The sequence below is a fragment of the Catharus ustulatus genome, chromosome 3, assembly GCF_009819885.2.
Source record: "Catharus ustulatus isolate bCatUst1 chromosome 3, bCatUst1.pri.v2, whole genome shotgun sequence".
Lineage (NCBI taxonomy): Eukaryota > Metazoa > Chordata > Aves > Passeriformes > Turdidae > Catharus > Catharus ustulatus.
The window spans coordinates 68878707-68900325 of NC_046223.1; the positions used below are offsets into that span (position 1 = coordinate 68878707).

At 40.0% G+C, this 21619-nt stretch overlaps 1 protein-coding gene across 1 annotated transcript in view; it reads left to right on the top strand.

Annotated features, from left to right (window-relative positions):
• Nucleotides 1-3613: 3613 nt before the first annotated feature.
• Nucleotides 3614-21619, top strand: part of FRK (fyn related Src family tyrosine kinase) — a 51756-nt gene continuing 33750 nt past the window's right edge. The window contains exon 1 of the mRNA XM_033055464.1: nt 3614-4044. Coding sequence (XP_032911355.1) covers nt 3614-4044 — 431 coding nt within the window. The remainder of the gene's footprint in view (nt 4045-21619) is intronic.

The following is a 21619-nucleotide window of genomic DNA, read 5'->3' on the forward strand; positions in this document are numbered from 1 at the left end:
TTTCTAAGGGGTATTCACTCTAAGTTAATTAGAATTTGATTTAATGGATTTAGAAGACTCCAAATTAATCCTTTATGCAGGCATAAGTCTCCATGCAAGTCTTACTTCTGCAGGACTTTATAGGCAATATATAGAATATAAAAAGGAACTTCCAGTATCTGTCATCCTCAAACCTATAGCATCAATGTGCACTCTTTTCTTTATAGAACAAGGAAATAACAAGGAAATATACATTAAAAACAATGGGAAATTACCTAGCTTGAAAGGGGAAATACTGCTTGATTGAATAGATTTGCTCTCTTTTCTAAAGTCTAAGTTTGTAAAGTCCTGTCAGACGCAGCTTTTAAATGATCAATCTTTGTTTCAAGATATTGCTTATTTTAAGAAATTACTTGCAATATTTGTCTTTGCTGTTTGGGGTTGTTTTTGTAATATAGAACCAGAATACTAAATCTCAGTATTCATACTGTAAATGTGACATTCTGGCTATAATAAATTCATCTTTCTTGCTAGCTAGTGCTGGATGCAAGAATGAGGTGAGACCCTTGTATCCTTCTTAAAGCACTTTTGCCAATAAAATTAATCACTATCTCTGTTTAAGTCTTTTACAGTCACTTTATCTCCAGTAGCTTATTTTTTGAACAATTTCTACTCAGATATTCAGCTTCCAAAACAAATTAAATAAAGATACAGAAGGCCAAAGAGCAATGCAGAACTATTTGCTTCCTTTTGGAAAAAAAAATAATATAGTGAGATTCAAGACAAAAGAAATCAGTTAAGCCAAAAAATAGGTAATGCAAATATTATCTTATTAAATTGTATGTAAGAGGAATACAGAGGACTTGGACAACAGTTTATATTGGAAAGTCCCTGAGTGTACATGATTATCCTCATTTGTTCCAAACTGTGAATATGAAAATCAGGATTATGGGATTTATCAGATTTTATTTTTTTCTGTAAAACTAGCAAGAACATTTTTATTACATGCTCATTTACTTTTCTTGCCTGTGATAAAATTATATAGTCTCTAAACCATTAAGAGTACTTCTTTATTTTCAGGAATGCAGTGAATTCTCAATAAAGTCACCAGGATGGGAACAAAGACCCTTGCAGAAGCTGCTGCAGTGTGGCCACCACAGCTCACTTACTGTCCTGTCCCACATGGGATAGGAAATCTGTTCAGTGGTTATCAGCAACTCCAGTCTTCTCTCTTTTTGTGAAGTCTTTTAAATCTTGGTTAATTAGTTTAATTAATTAATTAATTAATTAAGTGGCTATTTGTTAAAGTCTACTTAGTTAACACATAGAACTGGTCTTGAAGATCAGGATGAGAAGAATCTGATTTATAGTTAGTGACCACTTCCAGATAAAGTCTTCTTGTTCTAAAGCCAAGCAGGGACACAAATTGAGGGAGATGAATTTAATGTCTGGAGCTCCTTGAGATAAGGTAGTTATATACACAACTATTTGTAGGCATAAGCCCTGTTGCAGCTGCAGTTATAAATACTTATCTGAGTGGTCTCAGTGAATGCAGTGTGGTTTCTAATGTGTTTGTATTTTGGTTCCTGAGTGTAAAGGTGGGACTTGATCCTGAAAATGGTTGTGCATTGTACAGCTTGATTCTGGATGATGCAAGTGGCTTTGTTGTCATGATGAAACTATTCTGGACACTAAATGAGTTTGCAAAGCTTTGCCAAATTAATGCCCAAGTTGCCAGAGCCATAAATCATTACAGGAAAAAATCAATCAAATATGCAAATTGAAAATTACCAGATTACTTAGTAGTAGTTTCTAATATTCTGTACTTTCAGTAAATGTAGACAATTCTTTAAACAATGACAGAAGTTTCTTTATCAATACAGGCTTTTCTTTCCTTTGGATAGTGTTAGTCACACCAAGGAAAAGTAAATATCTCTTGGATATCTTACTATTATGTGGTTAATAATTGCTGTTGAAAAATCATTTCCAGTGGTGCTTCAGGAACTAAATAAGATTATAATTATCTGCAAAATCAACATACCTTTTTTTATCAGACCCTAAAGATGACGAAGTTTAATGATGGCTTGATGTGTATGGTATTTCCTCCTTTATTTGATTTCTTCTGCAGCATTGCAGAACTATGTGTAAGCAGTTCCCCATCCCTGTTCAGTGGAGGTGCACCTGATGTTAACATTATCTTTTTCAATGAAGATGTCTTTCAGTCATTCCACAGTACCTAGTTCTTCAGTAGCCTTCTGCCCCTGCCACTGGTCTCCTCATTGAAATGAATGAGAGACATGGTGAAAGCAAATGACTTTGGTTTCTGTTATTTAGTTGTTTTCTTTCTAATAAGGTAAAATCACAGAAGTCAGTGATGTGTGAGTTTTGATTAATCTCAATAAATAGAGTCTGATCTGTAAGAGTTTGTCTCTTACTGAAATACCACCACTGTGTCCACACAGGCTGCCACTATATTTTCTATGCTTCCTGCTCCTGCTCCAACTACTCCATGTCCCCCAGGCTGTGGTGATTTCTGAGAGTTACAAAGCTTGGGTTGCACTGCTCTGATATGGGAGCCAACCCTTCAGCCTGCTTTGCAACAGCAGTATCCTGACACCCATGCTTGGTCTGTATTCTGGGTTAGAGATATAGAAATTATTATAGAAATAGAAATTATATTAGAAATGGTCAATGCAATGTCATTTCTTACATGCTGACTGGAAAATAGCCATTATTTTTGTATAGGGTTGATTTAATTAGCCAGCCATCTAGAGAAATGCTTTTTGGTTAGTGCCTTGGTTTCCTTAAAATGCACAACAAGGAATGCCTTAAAATGTAATGCTTTATTACTGTAAGCCATAGATATTTGGTTTTCCTTGTAAAAAGTGCCCATCCCAGCTGAATAAAAAAGTAAAATTAAAAAAAAAGCCAGAGGGTTGATTTGAGAGGCGGGTACTTGGCAGGGAATGTGCCCAGGTGTGAGTGAGGGCAGGAGTCACAGGTGCACTCCCAGTGAGGGCGTCTGCCAGTCTCAGGTGAGCAAAGGCTTCCCACTGTGAATCGAAACCTGTACAAACCAGGAAACAAAAAGAAATATTCATTCAAGCTGCCCACGTCAGACTGCTGAGCAAGCAGGCAGGTCAGTTTGGTTAATCATTGCCAAGACAGACATTCACCACTGATCATATGACCAGACCACATCTGAGATAAGAAAACACCCATCCCAAGCCAAAGGAATTGAAAAACCTCCCTTATTTACATATTCTGGCTTTACTGTTTTGCTGTAACAGAAGAGGCTCCACACTTTGCTGTTGTTCTCAGAGCTCAGCCCAGCACAGCTGTTGTGTTGCTTTCCTGTACTGAAGAGGAAGTGAAAAATTCCCTCCATACGTGCGCTGGCACTCAAATGCTTTGGTTTCACTCTCTAATTGGAAGCCGTCTGTAATGAACTCTCCGTGGGAGCTAGAGAGGAGCTTCCAGCTGTGCCAAGGGTTATTTCATTTTGTGCCAAAGGAGAAAGGGAAGAAGAAATCCACAAAAAGCTAAGATGTGGATGGTGAAAATGTTGGTCTAAGGGTCTTTCAACAGGAAAAACAAAAGAAGAGCAGAAGCAGAGGAACAACAGAGAGCCAGGATGGGAAATTTCATCCAGAAGCACTGTCCGTGTTTGAAGCGTTACCTTCCCTGCTTATTCTGTGGGAGAAATGGTGAGCAGGAGGACAAAGGAGGCCAAGTCTTCACCAATCTTGCTGCGGTGAATTCTGACCTCCAAGCCGGACAGAAGGACATAGAGAGTAAGATAAAAGAGAAACCTTTACCTAAACTGCCTGACCAGGATCTAGCAAACATTTGCAACTTTGTGGCACTGTTCAACTATGAGGCTCGAACTGAAGACGACTTGAGCTTCCGAGCTGGGGACAAGCTGGAAGTGCTGAGTGCATCCAATGAGGGGTGGTGGTATGCCAAACTCCTCCTGCCACAGGGGTCAGTCTGTCCTGGCCGCAAGCTCACGGGCTACGTCCCTGCCAACTACATAGCTGCTGACCAGAGCATCGGAGCTGAGCCGTGAGTAACCCACGTTATGGGAAATGAGACTCTTTTCCGTTATGTTAAATAGGTTTGATACAGGAACTCACAACCTTTTCTCCTGCTGGGTAGTACCCTGCTGCACTCAACCTCTGGTTTGTCCTAGAGGTGGTTGCACCAGTTGGCATGTGCAAGGAGAAGACACTGTGATCACAGGAAAATAAATTACCAAAGGCAGAGTGTGGATGGGTTTTATTTTGTTTTAAATAATTTCCTTCTCTGATACACACTAAGCAATTGTTTAAAAATCATCTGGGAAGATCAAGTTGGTTACTGCTGTGATGGTTCATTATTTTTGTTTGTGTAAGAGTAAGTGTATAATGATACCCAGAGATGAAACCCAGAGAGCAGAAATATAGGGAAGACTACTGCCTAGTAGTGTTCAGCTTAACCATCTGCAAAGTTACCAGTTAATCAGTTAAAGCAAGCTACATTTACACCTTTTCATCTTCTTCCAAATTATTGGTGAGTCCATAACAGATAAGTTCCTAATTGTTTCTTCTCTGGAGGTAAACCTCAGCTCCCGGCGCAAAATTAACTGCAGCAAGTACTGCATGGGCAAAAGTGGTTATAACAACAGAGTACACATGAAGTTGTTAAACTTTCACAGATTTTAATTATCCATCCCATCTTCTTCTGCCCCTTCAAATCATGCCATATCTTATTAAGTATTCTAGGAACAGAATCAGTTACTTGACTTCTTAGTGATGATGAGTAAGGTCTCAATCAGCCTGGGCTGCAGAGTTACTTCTGTGTGTTGAAGTCAGAGGCAATATTTGCTGAAACAGGTCTGACTGCAGTTCCAGAGGTATGTTTTGGCAAAAATTATCACTGTGTGAAGAAATGCCATAAGCAACATTCATTATTAGTCTCAGAATAAATGTTGACTTTAGAGGGATGGTGAAGCAGCCTTTCAGTGAAATCTCATTTGGACCTGAAACATCATCTTTGACCTCATCTGCCCACTGTACTGCCACAGGCTAGGAAAATTGGCTCAGATATGATTATACCAGTCTTTTATCAGCTGTAGGATTTTTGCTACAGGCATTTTTAGGGCAACTCTAAGATTAATCTCTAACCTGAAGACCTTAATTTCCAGAGTGTGACCAGCTGTTTCTATTTCTGCATTCAGGCAGACAACATTTCTGATGGTCATGTTCAAGAAAAATTCTTCCAACTGGAGAAATTACTCTGCAGGGAAGGCATTTTCTGAATCGCTAGATAAATGGTGGTAGGCTCTAATTTAGCTCAGTTTGGCCTTTGCTCTCTTTCAAGAGCTAGTTTTCTTAGAACTCATCAGATTTCTTCATGCTGTTAATACTTTGAGAGTAATTTTTCTCAGTTGTACAACATCTCAGCTCCTAATGTGTTTATCTTTCAATATCTAGAGCTTGAAATACAAAGTTTGCCAAAGTGTATTGTTGTGTAACCTTTAGTTTTTTACTTGTTACTGAATCAATTTTATTGTTTTTTACTTTTTTAATATACTTTTCTCCCTTTATAGTGAAGACTAAGTTACAAGAAAACATTTTTATCTACAGATTGTTAGAACACTGGAAAGGAAAAAATGAAGAGTTTTTTCCAGTTCTCAGATGAAGTAATTTCTCCAAAATGAGTTTTCTATTTCACAGCAAGATTAATGTGGCTTAAATACGTTGTTTTTCTGAGATTTCTTTCTAAGTTGCTTGGCTTTAGTGATCTTCATATATATATATATATATATATACAAGTCTGTCTGCTCTCATCCCATACAATTATAACAATAGACTGAGGTTAGAAAGGACCTCTGCAGGACACTTGAAGAGTCATCCCAACTCAAACATGGCCAAAATAAGTCTAGACCTCTTTGCTTTGTCGAGCATTTCCAGTTTAGCTGTTCATCCTCACAGTGAGGATTTTTATTGCCTTGTATCAAATTGGAAGATCCCTTGCTACAATTTTCTCCAATAATCCCCTTTCACCTGCCCTGTGCAGTTTATACCTCTGTTAGCTTAGTGAAACAGAAAGAACAAGAGTAATGATGGTTTAAAGAACTACCCTTTGTTTTCCCCAAAGTAAAGATTGCAATTAGAAAAAAGGTCGTTCTAGCATCTCTTTAATTAAAATTCAAAGATTAAATCATTCTCTCTACCCCAACCTAAGTTTGTCTTTTCTCTATCTCTATTTTGGTTTTAATTCCTTCTGGTGCTGACCAATTTTTCATGGCCATGGTGTAGACATTTGGCAGTCCTTTATGGTCCCAGCACAAAACCGACAAAGAAAGGAAGACTCACAAACTTGTGTTCACTTGCCAAAATGCACATTCACCATATATTTGCAGTGTGTTTTTCATGCTTGCAATATTTTCCAGGAACAGTTGATCAACAGTCTTTGACTTAATTGAATGCATATTTTGTCACACCAACCAGCTTCTGTACATCTGTGGAGACAACAGGAATTTTATTTCTGGATTGCATCTCCGTCTTACAAGAGAAGAAACACTGGCTATTCTGTTCTGAGAAACAGACTTAATTCTGGTGTGTTTCTTAGGAAGCTTGGGAAGAAAATCAGACTGATCATATTCTTCAGCAGCTGATTTCAACATAGAAACTATGTAGAAAATGTAGAAATTACTTTTAAAACTTGCATTCATATGCAGGCATGGCTACTCCATAAAGTCACTGAAACAAAGGAATAGAGGGGCAGGAAGGATTCTACAGTGAGATGACAGGGCCACTCCATAAGTTTAGCCAATAGGTGCTTGAGAACTGCTTGTGGAGTAGTCAAATTTCTTTTGCTTATCATTTCAGTTTTGCCTGTGACCTTCAAGAGCATTAACAAGCAAATATATCTGGTCCTCTTTTGTCAACATATGGACATTGTCTTTATTGTAGAGACAGTTAGAGACCAGGTAGTCCATTTGGATCCATGTTGTCAGTTCTGGCAGAGGAGAATGCTGTGTCATTGCTTGTTCTCGGTAAGTGCTGCAGCAGACCAGTTTGTCTCCTTGCTGAAGTGTCTGTGAATTTTTATCAAGGAGAAAGGCATGCTTTTTATTTTTTTGCTTTTCCTTGGTAAGAAAGAGAATGAAGTAAAGCAAGGAAAGTGAGAAACTTTTTTAGATAACAATTTTTCTTTCTGGATGTCTCTCACTGTGTGATATGACTGAGGTAGAGCTGATAAGGTGGATCAATATCTGGGGGAAAGGGCAGAAAGGACGACTTGCAATGTCTCATCTGGGGAAAACAAAAAAACAAGCACTATTCATAAAAAGGCAATTTTCATGTATCCTTGGCTATCAGAACTGAGAAAGGACAATATTTCTTTACTGTGTTCGGCTCCTCAGACCGAAGGTTATTGGTAGAAGTTATATGCTACAATTGAAGGTGGCATTTTTAATATTATATTTTGCTAGTGTATTTATATTATAGAATGGAACTAAATTATATAAAAAATCAAACACTTCCTATTTGTGTATGATTTCTTGTTTTGAAAAAAGGTCATTTTGCTTCCGGCTTTTGGCTTGAGTGATCTCTTTGTAGGTTGATGACTTGGATGAAATTAGTAAAAATCTGTGTGAAAAAGGGAAAAAAAAAGGTAATCCATGGCTTGAGTTATGTCAGCTGCAACATTTCAGTCCAAACATGTGCTGCAGAAGATGAAATGCATCCAAGAAGTGCACACCTGCTACAATGAAGTCTGTTTTGGACAGACTGAGGAAATAAGGCCCTTCATTTTTATATTTACCGGTAAAGCATCTCATTGCTAAGCTCTTTAGCACCTGCAGTACTTCTTACACCAAAAACAACCTGTCAGGTGGAGAGATTGTGAAGGAATTGTGTTTGGTATCTATGGAGACAGGTGTGTTCTCCTGGCCCCACCTGGGATAGGTGGGACAAGTCAGTTGGGGAGTGGAAGCATTTATCTGGCAAACCATAGTCACACAGTGAACTTTTTCTTCATGAGGAAAGAAATCTGATACCATGAAAACATTATTTTAAATAGTATCTGACTAAAAGCAGACACAAACTATGCTAATGATAAATTAGCAACTGTAAGAGCACTTGGTCCTTTTCTTCTCTCTGCATCACAGGTAGCAGTCAAAAGCACAAGCCAGACAGATTTTTTATTTCTAATTTGAATTCATTTCTAGTTTGAATGAGGTTGTATCTGCTGCATCCCATGAATTTGGAATGCCCTTCTTTCAGTGTTTAGACATACAACACTTAGAAAAAGGAAAACAAAAAACATTATTGGAGATAGAATCACATAATTTAATTTGCACATCCAACAAAGGATCATCAGAAAGAACAACTTGACAAATACCAAAATCTGAATTAAAAGATAGATCTTCTTGGCAAAAAGTGTGACCTTCCTGTTTCTGTGCTCTTCTTCTATGTCTGTTAGTCTGCACTACAAACAGGAACCATAGTAACATGCTCCTCTGCTCTTGTTTTATTACTGCCAGTTGCTTAAACTAAACAAGAAAATGACATATTGCAAATTGTTCTGGATGAAAAATATAGCCCAGCTCTACAGTTAATTTTAATGAAGCAAAAATAAAAGAAAACACCTCACTGCTGGAGTAATGTGAATTCTGATTTTGATAGAGGAAAGATAGATTGTACTTAGAGGGGGCTCTTGCCTGCCATCCTGGTGGACCTGTTGGCTATTTATTGAAAGAAAACTTACAATCACAAAATCATAGAATCAATGAGGTTGAAAAAGACCTCTAAGATAATCAAGTCCAACCATTAACTCAGCACAACTGTGTTCACCACTGGCCCCAAGAGCCGCATTCATAAGCCTTTTGAGCACTTCAGGCATGGTGATTCCACCAGTTCCCCAGAAGCTTGTTGCAGTGCTTGACAATCCTTTTCCTGAGGAATTTTTAAAAAAATAACCAATCCCCTTGGTACAACTTTGCCTCTCTTCCTGTCACTTAGTACCTGGAAGAGACTGACCCCCACCTCACAACAACCTCCTTTCAGGTAGCTACAGAGAGCAATGAGATCACCCTTGAGCCCTTTTTTTCTCAACAGCCTCCGCTCCCTCAGCTGCTCCTCCTCTTTGTGCTCCAGACCCTTCCCCAGCTCCATCGCCCTTCTCTGGACATGCTCTGTACCTCAGTGTCCTTCCTGTAATGAGAGAGTCCAAAATTGAGCACAGGCCTCAGCAGTGCTGAGTACAGAGGGACAATCACTACCCTGGTGCTGCTGATACAGGCCAGGGTGCCATTGGCCATCATTCATTCCATGTGTTCATGCCAGCATTGTTGACACAAGACAGCTGTGTTGAGGGAAGCAAATCTGTACAAATTCCTAGTAGGCTAGGTCAAAGAAGACCATAGCAATTACTTTTAACTTTTGTCAGTTTCAAAAAAAATGTTTCTTATATTTTATATCTTATGTAGGTATTTCCCAGCTGGTGGAAACTGAGCCCCAGACCTAATCAATGAAATCTCACCAGTCAATTCCACAGTGAGCTTTTTAAACAACCTTCTGAAAGCAGAACTGTCTTGTAGGTTATTTCTGTCAATCTCCATAATTCCTTCACCTTCTGTTACCTGACTCAGCTTTAACTATTTCATACATTGACTCAATCTCAGTTACTATATGTGAACAATGAAGCTTTCACTGGGCTGACTTGTTTTAGACTTCCTGCAAAGTGAAGCTTTTGGGGTTTCATTGGTTCATGTGGGTCATTTATCAAAGTGGTATTTACAGTCAAAATGTCTAGAGGTTTTTTTTAAAGTGAAACCTTAGATTCTAGTGAATACCTCAGAAAAAGGAATGTAATCCTTTGTGGTTTCTGTGTGTTCCCTCTCTCTTGCTCTCATAGTTCTTTATTCTGTCACAGTCCAAACTCCTGAGGACACACCAGAATCACCATTAACCCTTGTACTGAAATGAACTTGTAAAAATTGTTCATTGCTAACATGACCATACAAAGTCATGTAGTCGCTAGTACACAAAGTACTAGTAGGTTGTTTGCACATTCTTGGAACCTGCTAAGTACAAAAAGAATTATTCTTTTTCTTTTTTCTTTTTCTTTTTCTTTTTCTTTTTCTTTTTCTTTTTCTTTTTCTTTTTCTTTTTCTTTTTCTTTTTCTTTTTCTTTTTCTTTTTCTTTTTTCTTTTTTCTTTTTCTTTTTCTTTTTTTTGGTAGAAAAGGCCTCTATCACCAAAATCTGTATTTAGTATAAAACATTGAAAAGCCTATATGTGAAATTCCGTCTTTTCTTTCAATTGGTATACTTTATCTATGGGGGGTTTTCATGTGTGCATACATGTGTACATGCACACAACATAGAGAAAGTTTATAAGACTGATATTTTTAAGGTGTGCAATACAGCCCTGTGAGATGAGTTGTTTATTGCAAAACAAAACATTTTTGATGGTTTTTGACTTGGGAGTGCCTTTCTCAAATTTAAACAATGCAATACTGCAAAAAGACCATTAAATTAATAATTTAACTTCTTTAATGATGGTTAAGCATTCCACTGCTGTCCTCAGGAATATATCAAACTTGGACTTAATTTCTACTTATTTCTTAAATATTCAAAGACTACACTGAACACAAAAGGAAATTATTTACCAAACTGTAAAATGACAATTTTTTTCAAGTGCCAGTACTATTTACACATCCATGTACATACCCATGTCCAGAAAATGTGTCTCTGCTCAGAAAAGTGGAAGGAGTTTTAGCATTGTAGATGAGCAGTTCACGAAAACTTGTCTTATTAAGGTCACCTATTTTCTGGCAATGTGGTTTTCTAAACATATATGACTTTGTCTCTTCAAATTCTGAGAAATTAGGGAATTTTATACTACCTTGTCTTTATTTGAGATTAGTGTGAGTAGTATATGTTATAATCATTAACTACTAGTTATTATTACTCTGTTATGAAGAATATGGCAATGAATCACGTGAACACCAAAAAAAAAAAGTCCTTAAAACACATCCTGCAAACACAGCCAGTTAGCTTTCCTTAAGGCTTGGTGGCCTTTACAGTGCCTTTTAGAGAACAAAACACACAAAAAAACCCCTCTGCCATATACTGGTCCTAACAGCTCAATAGTCCTGTTTGGTGGGTTTTTCTGACTCAGTAGGAATAAGTGTTGTGCATGCTTCCATAGTAACAACATTGAGTAATGTTGTTGGCATAAACACTCTCCAGGTATTGTACAATGTTTCCTCAATAGCTGTCTTTGATGGCTCTCTGCCCAGGACAGTGCAGAGCTGTGCAGAGCTGAGTGATCTCTGTGCAGGTCCAGAACTGAGAAATAGTAACCAAGAGTTCAGCTGGGCTAAGAAATCCTAAAGCTGGGCTCATTTTAAACAAACTAGGTCAGGTATCTCTGTGAAGAATTATTTTGTCGCATGCGAAAAGCACTGTTGGTTATAGAAGACTTTCTTTGTGTAAGATTCTATCTGTACTGAAAAGGTTGAGACTTAAAAACATAAGAGATACCCTACAAGGTCAAAACAATGGCTCCCTCTAGCCCCATTGCTTTCAGAATGTATTTTGTGAAAAGTGTACAAGCCCATCCACTTTCTTTGGTCTCTTACTTTTGTACTTCTCCACGGGCTGAAACTGTTGTATAAGCAAAGTCAAGGGTACAGTAGTTTCACGAATACAAGCCGCACGGAGTATAAGCCGCACTTCCGGTGCCTCGACAATGTTGCTGTCTTTGTCAATAGATAAGCTGCACCCCGAATATTAGCTGCACTTTCGTTCGTAGCGAGAATCCCTGCGCAGCTTTCACAAATTGGCCAATTAGTAACAGGATCGCGGCATAGCGGGGTTTACTGGCTCGGGGCGGGGCCAGGAAGGCTCGGCCCACTCATGGTTGCCGACGGGGCCAGCCGGGTGGTGCTGCAGCCGCCGCCGGGCTCACTGGCCCCCCTCTCCCATCAGCACCGCCCCGCTGCCGTGTTTGCTCGTCCTGCCGGCGGGCCAGCCGCCGCCGCCGCCGCTGCCAGGCACGCCGGCCGCCCCGCGCCATGTTAGTTCGCCTGACCGGCAGGGCTGCCGCCGCTGCCAGGCTCTGCCGGCGGGGCGGCCCCCGCCAGGATCGCCAGCCGCCCCCTCCCATCTGCACCGCCGCCGCGTTTGCTCGCCCTGGCCGGCACTGCAGACCCCCACACCGCCGGGCTCCCCCACGCTGCTGGCCCCGATTCTGCTGGGCTTCCCCCGCTGCCAGGCAGCCCCACCCGCCGGCCTTCATGCTTCTGCCATGCTCCCCTGCACTGCTAGCCCCAGTTCTCCCGGGCTCCCCCGCCCTGCTGGCCCGGGCTCTGCCGCCCCCCTGCCCTGCCCTGCTGGCCCAGGCTCTTCCGCCCGCCCCCCACACTGCTGGCCCCGCCTCTGCCAGGCTTTCCCACCTCTGCCGGGGCTGGCCGGGCTCCAGCTTGGCTTGGGGCTGCCGCGGGCTCTCACTTCCGTGTTGGCAGCTTTTAGAATATTAGCCGCACTTGCGGGTTTCCACCAAACTTTTGGACAAATTGGTGCGACTTGTATTCGTGAAATTACTGTACATCTCTGCCACGTCTAATTATGGACCTGTTGGCAAGTCTGCTTAGCAAAACCATAGGTGTTGACACCGCGCAATTCTTTAATTCTGTCCATGGGCAAAGACCAAGCTATTAGGACAAAAAACAACCCCACAAAATCCCCTCTCATCTCTGCAGAAACTTTTATATTTCTAAACAAGTGTTTGGCTTTTTTTTTTTTCCTAGATTGTTGACTGTTGGTCATGAGTGATATAAAAAACCAAAAAGACATGCTGAAAATAAATAGGCACAAAAGGAAGTGGTAGCACTGCACAGGTGGCTGTGACATTCAGGGACTGGTCCTTTACAGATCTCACCTATTTGCCCCTTCTACACTAGTGCCTCTAAGTCAACCCAGACTGCAGACATCAATGACTTTGCCTTCACGGATTTATCCATCAAATAATTTTGCTCCCTACCAAAGATGAGGAACTAAACCCAGGGTATGTCCTGTTATTATCCTAAATATATTGTGTTCCAACACGAGGCTATAGCAGACATTGCAAAAATTTTGATACTGAGCAGCCTTCCAGCGGCATAGTTTAGATGACACAAAATTTACCTGGACTTAGTTTTAAGAGAGGTAGAGAAAATATGATTCATCAGACTGTGCATTTCTGTAGTAAAATAATTTGTTCTTTTCAAGCCAGGTACGCATAGCAGAGAAAGAATAGAATTTATTGGATGATATTTAAGAAAAAGGACAAAATATTATTACATATTTACTACTCTGTGTAAGAGGAAAAGTCAATTTTCAGTACTTTTTAAGCAATACTATAGGATTGTAGGATATATTTGAAGGTCCTGCTTGTGCTAAAACTTTAAAAATAAGAGATTAAACCTCTTTACATAAGAAGTTGCTCCTTCATCAAAATTTCCTTAAATGTTGACATTAAGGTTTCCAACTCGTATCTGTGTAAAGAAAACCACGAGTTTTATAAGAAATTAGAACGGAAATTTGCATCTTTGCAGTTTTCCGTTCTCCATATAGGCCTAGAAATCATCTGGAAATAGCTTTTCAGAAGATCAAACAACATATTGATCATGAAAAAATATTCCTTTTCTCTGTCACTTACACCACATAGAAATACAAACTTTTTTTTTCATACTAGTACACTAATTGCATCCTTTTCTCTCTCACTTACAACACACAGAAATGCATTTTTTTCATGCTAGTACACTAACCATAATCAATAAAAGCTGAAAAAACAAAGCAGTAATTTAAGTGATAAGTGATAACTCCATAAAGGATTGCACTAATTGACATTCCACTACTTCTATGCAGAGTACTCTATAATACTTTATATTATAAATTTGTCTGCTGTAATGTCAGTAAGAATTTTTCCTTAGCTTTCACTCACTAAATTAGATATCTTTCTAGCTTAATTAACAATCTTTTCCCTGTATTTATGGCATAAAAAATTTTGCAGCACAGCTTTTCAAACCTCACTGCAAAAGAGAGAAAAAAAAGAAATCTAAGACTTGCATATGGGAATGAATATGTACCATGAATTTCAGAAATGCTGAGAACTCACCAACCCCAGTTTTCCTTTGGAAATTACTGATCTTTACAGTTAGTGGGAGTCTCTGTAAGGGAATATGGGAGGAGTCTGCTGCTCTAAGGTGGTGTAATGAAGGGGGCCATACTCAAGAACACACAGACAGACCTGAGGGGCACCCGAGGAGGGTGGTGATGAGGAGGAGGCTCAGTTGCACTGACAGAGAAGGGTATGAGGAGTGTGGGAACATTTATTTTCAGGATTATCTGGACCTTGCCAACAAGGAAGGGGAGGGAAACAAATGCACAGACACCAAACATGACAAGTTAATATTAACAAAGACCATAACCAGAAATAAACTCAGTCACACTACCTGATGTGCTATCAGGAAATGACAGGCAAACTCAGACTATGCAGCTGATAAGGCTGTAAACATGGGGGTTCAGGATGTTATTCCAGAATAACAACTAGATTAAAAGATAATTATTGTTTTCCTGAGTATGTGCAATGAAAGAAAAAGGAAAGTGAGGTCTTGTTCTTATTACAGAGCTAAAATGCTTGAAAAATCACCCAGAAACGTCCTGTGATAGTGACATAAGTCTTACATGGTGTTGTGATCTCTTGCAGAAGAAATCTGTGTGAGGGTCTTGATCTGACAATACACACTGATACAGAGTTTGATATGCTCCAGCTTTATTTCTGGAAGTCAAAGGTATCTTATTTATGACTCTTCCCATCTGTCACCCTGAAAAAGTTCATCTGAAAGCTGGGAGACCCTTTTTTGAAGAAATTTATGCCCCCATGAAAGATCCATTCTGTCCTTTGGCTTAGAGTCACCTGAGGATGCCAGACTGCACAGTTTTTTTATGAGTCGCTCTGGGGACAGAGTATCCTGGTTGTCCTCCACTGAAAGCCGACCTGACAAAGGACCACCAGACTGCTGGCAATAGTCTGAGCTGAGAGCCCAAGTAATGTCCAAGAGAGAGCCCTGCACAAAAGGGATGAAGATAGCTCTCTGCCACCAGTGTCTTGGGCAGGCACGAGGGCTTTTTGCTTCTTAGGGTTTCTGTATTATTTCTGTACTGAATTTCTCTGTAAGAAAAGAAATGGAATGATTTTCTCAAGAAAATCAATTGAGTGCTTCTGGAAGCTGTAATGGTTTAAGTGAATGTATGATTGAAAATTTTCTTGTCTATTTGAGTTTCCCATGGTGTTAAATCAATTCATGTTATTTGTGTTCTCTGTACCATGTTAACATTAAGGCTACCTCGAGATTTCCACTTTGTTCCTTGGTTATGAACAGCTGAGATATTGCTACTTTTACAGTATATTATGTCAGTATAGAAGTAAAAATGTATACAAGTACTACTAACATTGACGCAAGATTTTTACAACGCTGTTTGAAAGACTCCATGCAGCAGAAATAGGGTCTCAAGTCTCAAGAATGTATTTTAAGTTTGGGAGTTTTTAAAAGGGGTGATTATATGGCTGTATTTCACACTCCAAATCCTAAAGCAAAGGCTGTTAAAGACAGTAGTAGCCTTTCATTGACTCCAAATGCAAGCTGTTGTTTCAGAACAAGTTTTAAATGCATTGGAACCCTTATTCAGGTGCAAAATACAACAGAGAACAAATGTTGACAATTGACTTTAATCTCTTAAATGGGACTTGTGGAACTAAAACATCACAAAAAGCAATATGATATCACTTTCATCTACTGTTGATTGTCTCATATAGAAGAACTTCAGAGCAGATTAAATAACACAGCATGCAGATGACTAATATTGTGGAAAATTAATATGAATGTTAAAATTAATCGCACAATAGCAAAGCAGCACAAAATGAGATGAATTTATGGATATTTCCACAAATTAATCCTATCAGATTGTGATTTGGTTCCTATCACACAGTGAACCCAGTATCGAGTGAGCTATGCTAAATTACACAGCTCATGCACTTGGCCTTGTAATATTATTTCTACAGGAGAAAGAGTCATTTCCTGTCATTACTGAGAGCAAGAGTAGCCAAAGGTGCAATGGTTTGTCATCCTGCAACAGACTCAGAGCAAATAAATTTCCACGTTTGCAGCACGGTCAGTTGCCATTATCAGCTACTGAAAAATGAATCCCTACAACACAGTCAGGTGACAGGATGGTTATGGCCCACCATGAGAAAGGTTTACACACAATGTGTCACAGATTTTTTTTTTTTTTTCCACACAAATAATCTTGGTGTTTATGTTTACAAGACAGTAAATTTGTTTTAGACTGGAAGAGGAAATGCCTGCCATTGTGGTGGGCTTAAACCAACTTACTCGCTGTTGAATTTTCCCTTATCTAAACAATACCACACTTTCTTTACTGTAAAAGCCTGTGAAGCCCTGACAGGTGCTTTATTTAGGGCTCTTTATTCAGAGTCCTTTATTTAGGGCACAGCTCATTACTTATTATGCTGCAAACAATGGTGTAACACAAAAGAAAGACATTTCTTGGACCCAAACAGACTTGAGGGGCTCAGAGTCCTTTTTGACATTTCTGTTGCCCTCTTCACATGAGAAAGTAATGTCCTGCAGTTTCTTCATCTCTGCCCCAGTGATTTGTTAGTGGAACCTGGCACTCCTTTTGGGTTCCAGATACACATAAGGTCAGTCTGTCGGGCTAGCTGGGAGTTTTACATTTGCAGCCATTGAGATGGTGTGGAGTAAGCTACGCTTCAATGTTACAGTCCACTTGTCAGTGATTAGTAAATTGAAACCACCTGTTTTTAAAGACACTACACAATGAAAGTGTGGTGAATCTATTCCTTCATTCTAGAAGCACAAATACTTATTTTCTCTCAATACCTGCAAAATCCCACCTTGCTACAAAGAAATGGTAACAAAAGTAATGCCTAATTTTAGTGGCAGGCTCATAGACATTCAGTCCCTAAAATATTTCCTCTGTTTATTAAAGTGCTATGTTTACCATATTATAGTATTTAAGCCTCTATGCACATTGTAAATTCCAGCAAGACAGTGACTATAATGTCTTAGAAACATAGGTTTAAATAGCTTTGTTTTAGCTAAAGGTTCCCTTTTATGTGGATGAATGTATCACTGGTGTTCTAGTGTGCATATTCATTATCAAATAAGTATGGGATGAGAGAAAGGAAAAATGTCTTCTTTCTGCTGCAAGAAAGAAGCAGAGAGGTGTCTCAAGAGTCCTTCATTTTAGCTTTGTATGAAATCAAAATATGCCCTGAAATAATGTGAAGAGTATTGCTTGGTCTTATCTTGTGTTCAGATAATGTAATCACTTCTGTACAAAATTTTGAAAAAGGGTTACAGTAATTTCACGAATACAAGCCGCACCAATTTGACCAAAATTTTGGTGGAAACCCGGAAGTGCGGCCAATATTCCGGGGCGGCTAATACATGAACAAAATTCTAAAAGCTGCCAACATGGAAGTGAGAGCCCGCGGCAGCCCCAAGCCAAGCTGGAGCCCGGCCGGTCCCGGCAGAGGTGGGAAAGCCTGGCAGAGGCGGGGCCTGCAGTGTGGGGGGCGGGCGGCAGAGCCTGAGCCAGCAGGGCGGGGCAGGGGGGGCGGCAGAGCCCGGGCCAGCAGGGCGGGGGAGCCCGGGAGAACTGGGGCTAGCAGTGCAGGGGAGCATGGCAGAAGAAGGAAGGCCGATGGGTGGGGCTGCCTGGCAGCGGGGGAAGCCCAGCAGAATCGGGGCCAGCAGCGTGGGGGAGCCCGGCGGTGCGGGGGCCTGCAGTGCCGGCCAGGGCGAGGAAACGCGGCGCGGCCGGCGAGCCTGGTGGCAGCGGCAGCAGCCCTGCCGACCGGGCGAGCGAACGCAGTGCGGGGCGGCTGGCGAGCCCGGCGGCGGTGGCAGCCCTACCGGCTGGGCGAGCGAACGCGGCAGCGGGGAGGTGCTGATGGGAGAGGGGGGCCAGCGAGCCTGGTGGCGGCGGCAGCACCACCCGGCCAGCCCCGCCGAGCCGTGGCGCTGAGCTGGGCCACCCGACCCCGTCGGCCACCATGAGCGGGCCGAGCCTGCCTGGCCCCGCCCCGAGCCAGTAAAGCCTGCTATGCCTCGATCCTGTTACTAATTGGCCAATTTGTGAAAGCTGCGCACGGATTCTCGCGATGAACGAAAGTGCGGCTAATATTCGGGGTGCGGCTTATCTTTTGACAAAGACAGCAACATTGTCGAGGCACCGGAAGTGCGGCTTATATTCCGTGCGGCTTGTATTCGTGAAACTACTGTATATTTTGTAGGAACTTCCATTTAAAAATAGAAACAAAAAAAACTTTAAATTTTTTGATTATTCAAATTGAGTACTTTCCCAAATCAAACTATAATATTTTGTTTAGAAAATAGATGAAGTATCATTTAATTATCTGTCCCTTTTTGCTTCCATACTTCTTCTCATAGCTCCTCTTATATTCTGCCATCTCACCAATAAAACTCTCTCAAGTCTGACATAAATTTAGTGTTTCTGGAAAAACACCAACCAGTCAGCTTTATCTGCTGACAAGAACACTAGGAAAACATTATCCAAAAGCCAAGAGCAAAATGGGATCTGTTATTTTTCAACACTGTATTTCGCACTGTAATGGTTATTCAAAGAAAAATCATAATGTTTACCTCAAATTGTAGAAAATACAGCAAAAGTTAGAGCATGTTGCTACAGACAGTCACTTTCAAGCATACAGACAGACTTTTAAAAACATAAACTAGTGTTGCTCTGTTGCTTTGATAGATATCTGCTGTTTACATAGTGTAGAAATGAGCCTTCTTTCCCACAACTATTTTATACACATCTATTCATATGTTCTATTTTTCCCCCTGTGGAAAGAAAACCAAACTTTTTTCACCCACTGTGAAAAGACTCAGAAGCTCCAAGTCCCACACACAATGCACTCAAGATAGTCTTAATTTTAGTTTGTGATAATTTATTCAACAGCAGGGTTCTGAGCAATATACATGACTCAGTTCTTTCCGTATGAAGCAAATTCATTGTAGTTGCCTGACATAACTGCGCCTGAAAACTTGAATTTCTGGTTTCACTTGGAGGGAATTAGATTCTAATTGTGGTAAACAAGTAGTCAGAACTGTGCTGAGTCACTATACATAAACAGTTTATATGTTTTTTTTTAATTTCAATTCCAAGTCAGGTACTCTCTGCAGTCTGTTAAGGGGTGATTTACTTATGTAGACAGAGAGGGGTAATGCTACATAAATGTTTTTTAAAAATCTCCCCTGACTCTCTTTTTGCTGATTGTACTTTGCTGAATGAGGTTTAAAGCAAAGACTTCTCGACCATAAATATATGTGATGAAAACTAATGTTAAAGTATTCTTTTGGCAAGTACAAAAATGAGTACTGTGATGAACTAAGAAAGAAAAAAAGATCTGTATAGAGAAATCCTCACAGTGAGACTTAGTCTGTGAAGTTGTTTCAAGAGATGTTCTGTAAAATTGTTTTCCCAAGTAGGACTGAAATGGCTGCCAAAGGCCAGGCTCCCTCTGGGAGGAGGGTAAGATGAAAACAAGCATTTGCTGAGCAGTGCAGCAGCTCAGCAGCAGGCTATAGCCCTTGGGCACTAAATGTAGTCCTCAGCTTTGTCTTTCTTTTGTCAAAATTGCCTGCTAACTCTGACTTTCTTCTCTCAATCCATCCATTTGCTAATATTCTCTGGTTCTCTCAGCTTTGAATTTTTACTGTCCTGTTTTCTCCCTTCCTCCTTCAACGTCCTATGACTTCCTTTACCATTAGATTTATATTCCTTCCTCTTACATTTTGTCCTTCCATGTACTCTTCAGTATCTGAAATGATGGTGAGAAACAGACAGAATTAAAAATGATCACAGGCATGCCTGTAGAAAGAAGTAAGGAGGAAAGGCTCTGCCTGAAACCCAATCTTTGATTTTCTGGATTCTACCCAATTGAAGTCTGCAAGCCCAAGACAAATCCCTGACTTTTCACTGTGTAGGTTCTTGTGCCATTTACGGGAAAGTTTATGCTCTTGAAAATGCTCTTGAAAGGACTCTTGCTGGCAAGTGTTCATCTTTATGGTTTAACCAGAGTAAAGATTTTTTCTGGTTTTCATTGGTTTTATCCCATACGTTTTGGAGGCTTTTTTCTGTTTTGTGGGGTTTTTTTGTTTTGTTTGTTTTTGGGTTTTTTTGTTTGTTTGTTCATTTGTTTTGTTTTTTTTTCTTCCCCTGAAAACTCTCATGAGATTCACTGTAGACTGTACAGGGAAAAACTGAAAGCAACCAGTGCTCATCTCCCACTCTCTCCTTCATGAACACACCTCATCATTGGTAAAGCACTTTTTTTTTCTTAATTATGTTATATCTGGAAGGTTTTTATCTATGCAGTGATATTTCCCAATTTTTTGAAAATCAGCTCTTGGAGCAATGCTATTACTTCATTAGTCTTATAATTAAAACAATCTAATATTTTTGTCAGAAGAGCTTGTTTAGTTGCTTTTAATTTTTCCAGACTTTACCTGATTGGGTATGAATTTTCTAGGGTTTATACCAGACACAGGTGAGGCACAGGCTGCCTCTTTCTCTACCTGAAAGCAAAAAATGTGACTCAGAACAATACAAGAAATCTTTCGTTCATGTATGTTGGAGAAAGGGCTTGATATTTGCTAGGGAAGATTGCTACACTAAAAGTGTGTACTTTTTTGCTATCTAAGAAAATTTTGCTTCAAAATAACCAAGACTTTGAAAATACAATTAGACTTTATATGTAGTGACTGAACATATTCATTAAAATTTGACAGTTGCATTCTCTATTTTTGATATTTTGGGAGAACCCAAAAATGCTTGGAGCCTTCCTGTTGGCATAGAGAGGACTTGCTGGTGGCTCCCTTGGTAAATTTCTGCCCCTGTTTCTGCACTGTTCTTTACCCACAGCAGACTGCAGACTTGGCATAGATTAAAAGCTGGTTCAGCATCCCTCTTTGTCCTGCATGGATGACAGCAGTGAAGAGTGGTGTATACGAGCCTGTTCAGGTTTCCATGTGCTGAGTAAGGGCAGTGGTCACAGGGTGGTCATATGATGCAAGTAATTGAATAAGACCCTGGAGGATCTCTCTGTCTCTTCAGCTTTCCATGGATCTCTCCTTGTCTTCTGTGGCACAGAACTTAGCGCCTGTTGCTGTCCAAATAAATGATTACATACTGCAGAATGTTAAATTCCCTGAAAGGCAGGTCCTGGACTTTTCAAGTTCAGTTAGTTTTCAAGTTAGTAGAAAATATTTACAGTATTTTCATATTGCTTGATAGTATTTTCAGATTGCCTTAGTCCTTTTCTGGGCTGTTTCTCCATCACAGGAAGTATATTACAAGGAAAAGCGCCATAAAAAGAATTAAATGAGTGTTTGTAATGTATTTGGATATTACAGTCATGAACACTGTAATAGAGGCTGCTAGGAAAGAAGCCATTCATGTAATTTTGTAACTGGCATTGAGAGCAGAGGCTAAACAATGTAAATTGTTTAAAACAGTGAAAAATGAACT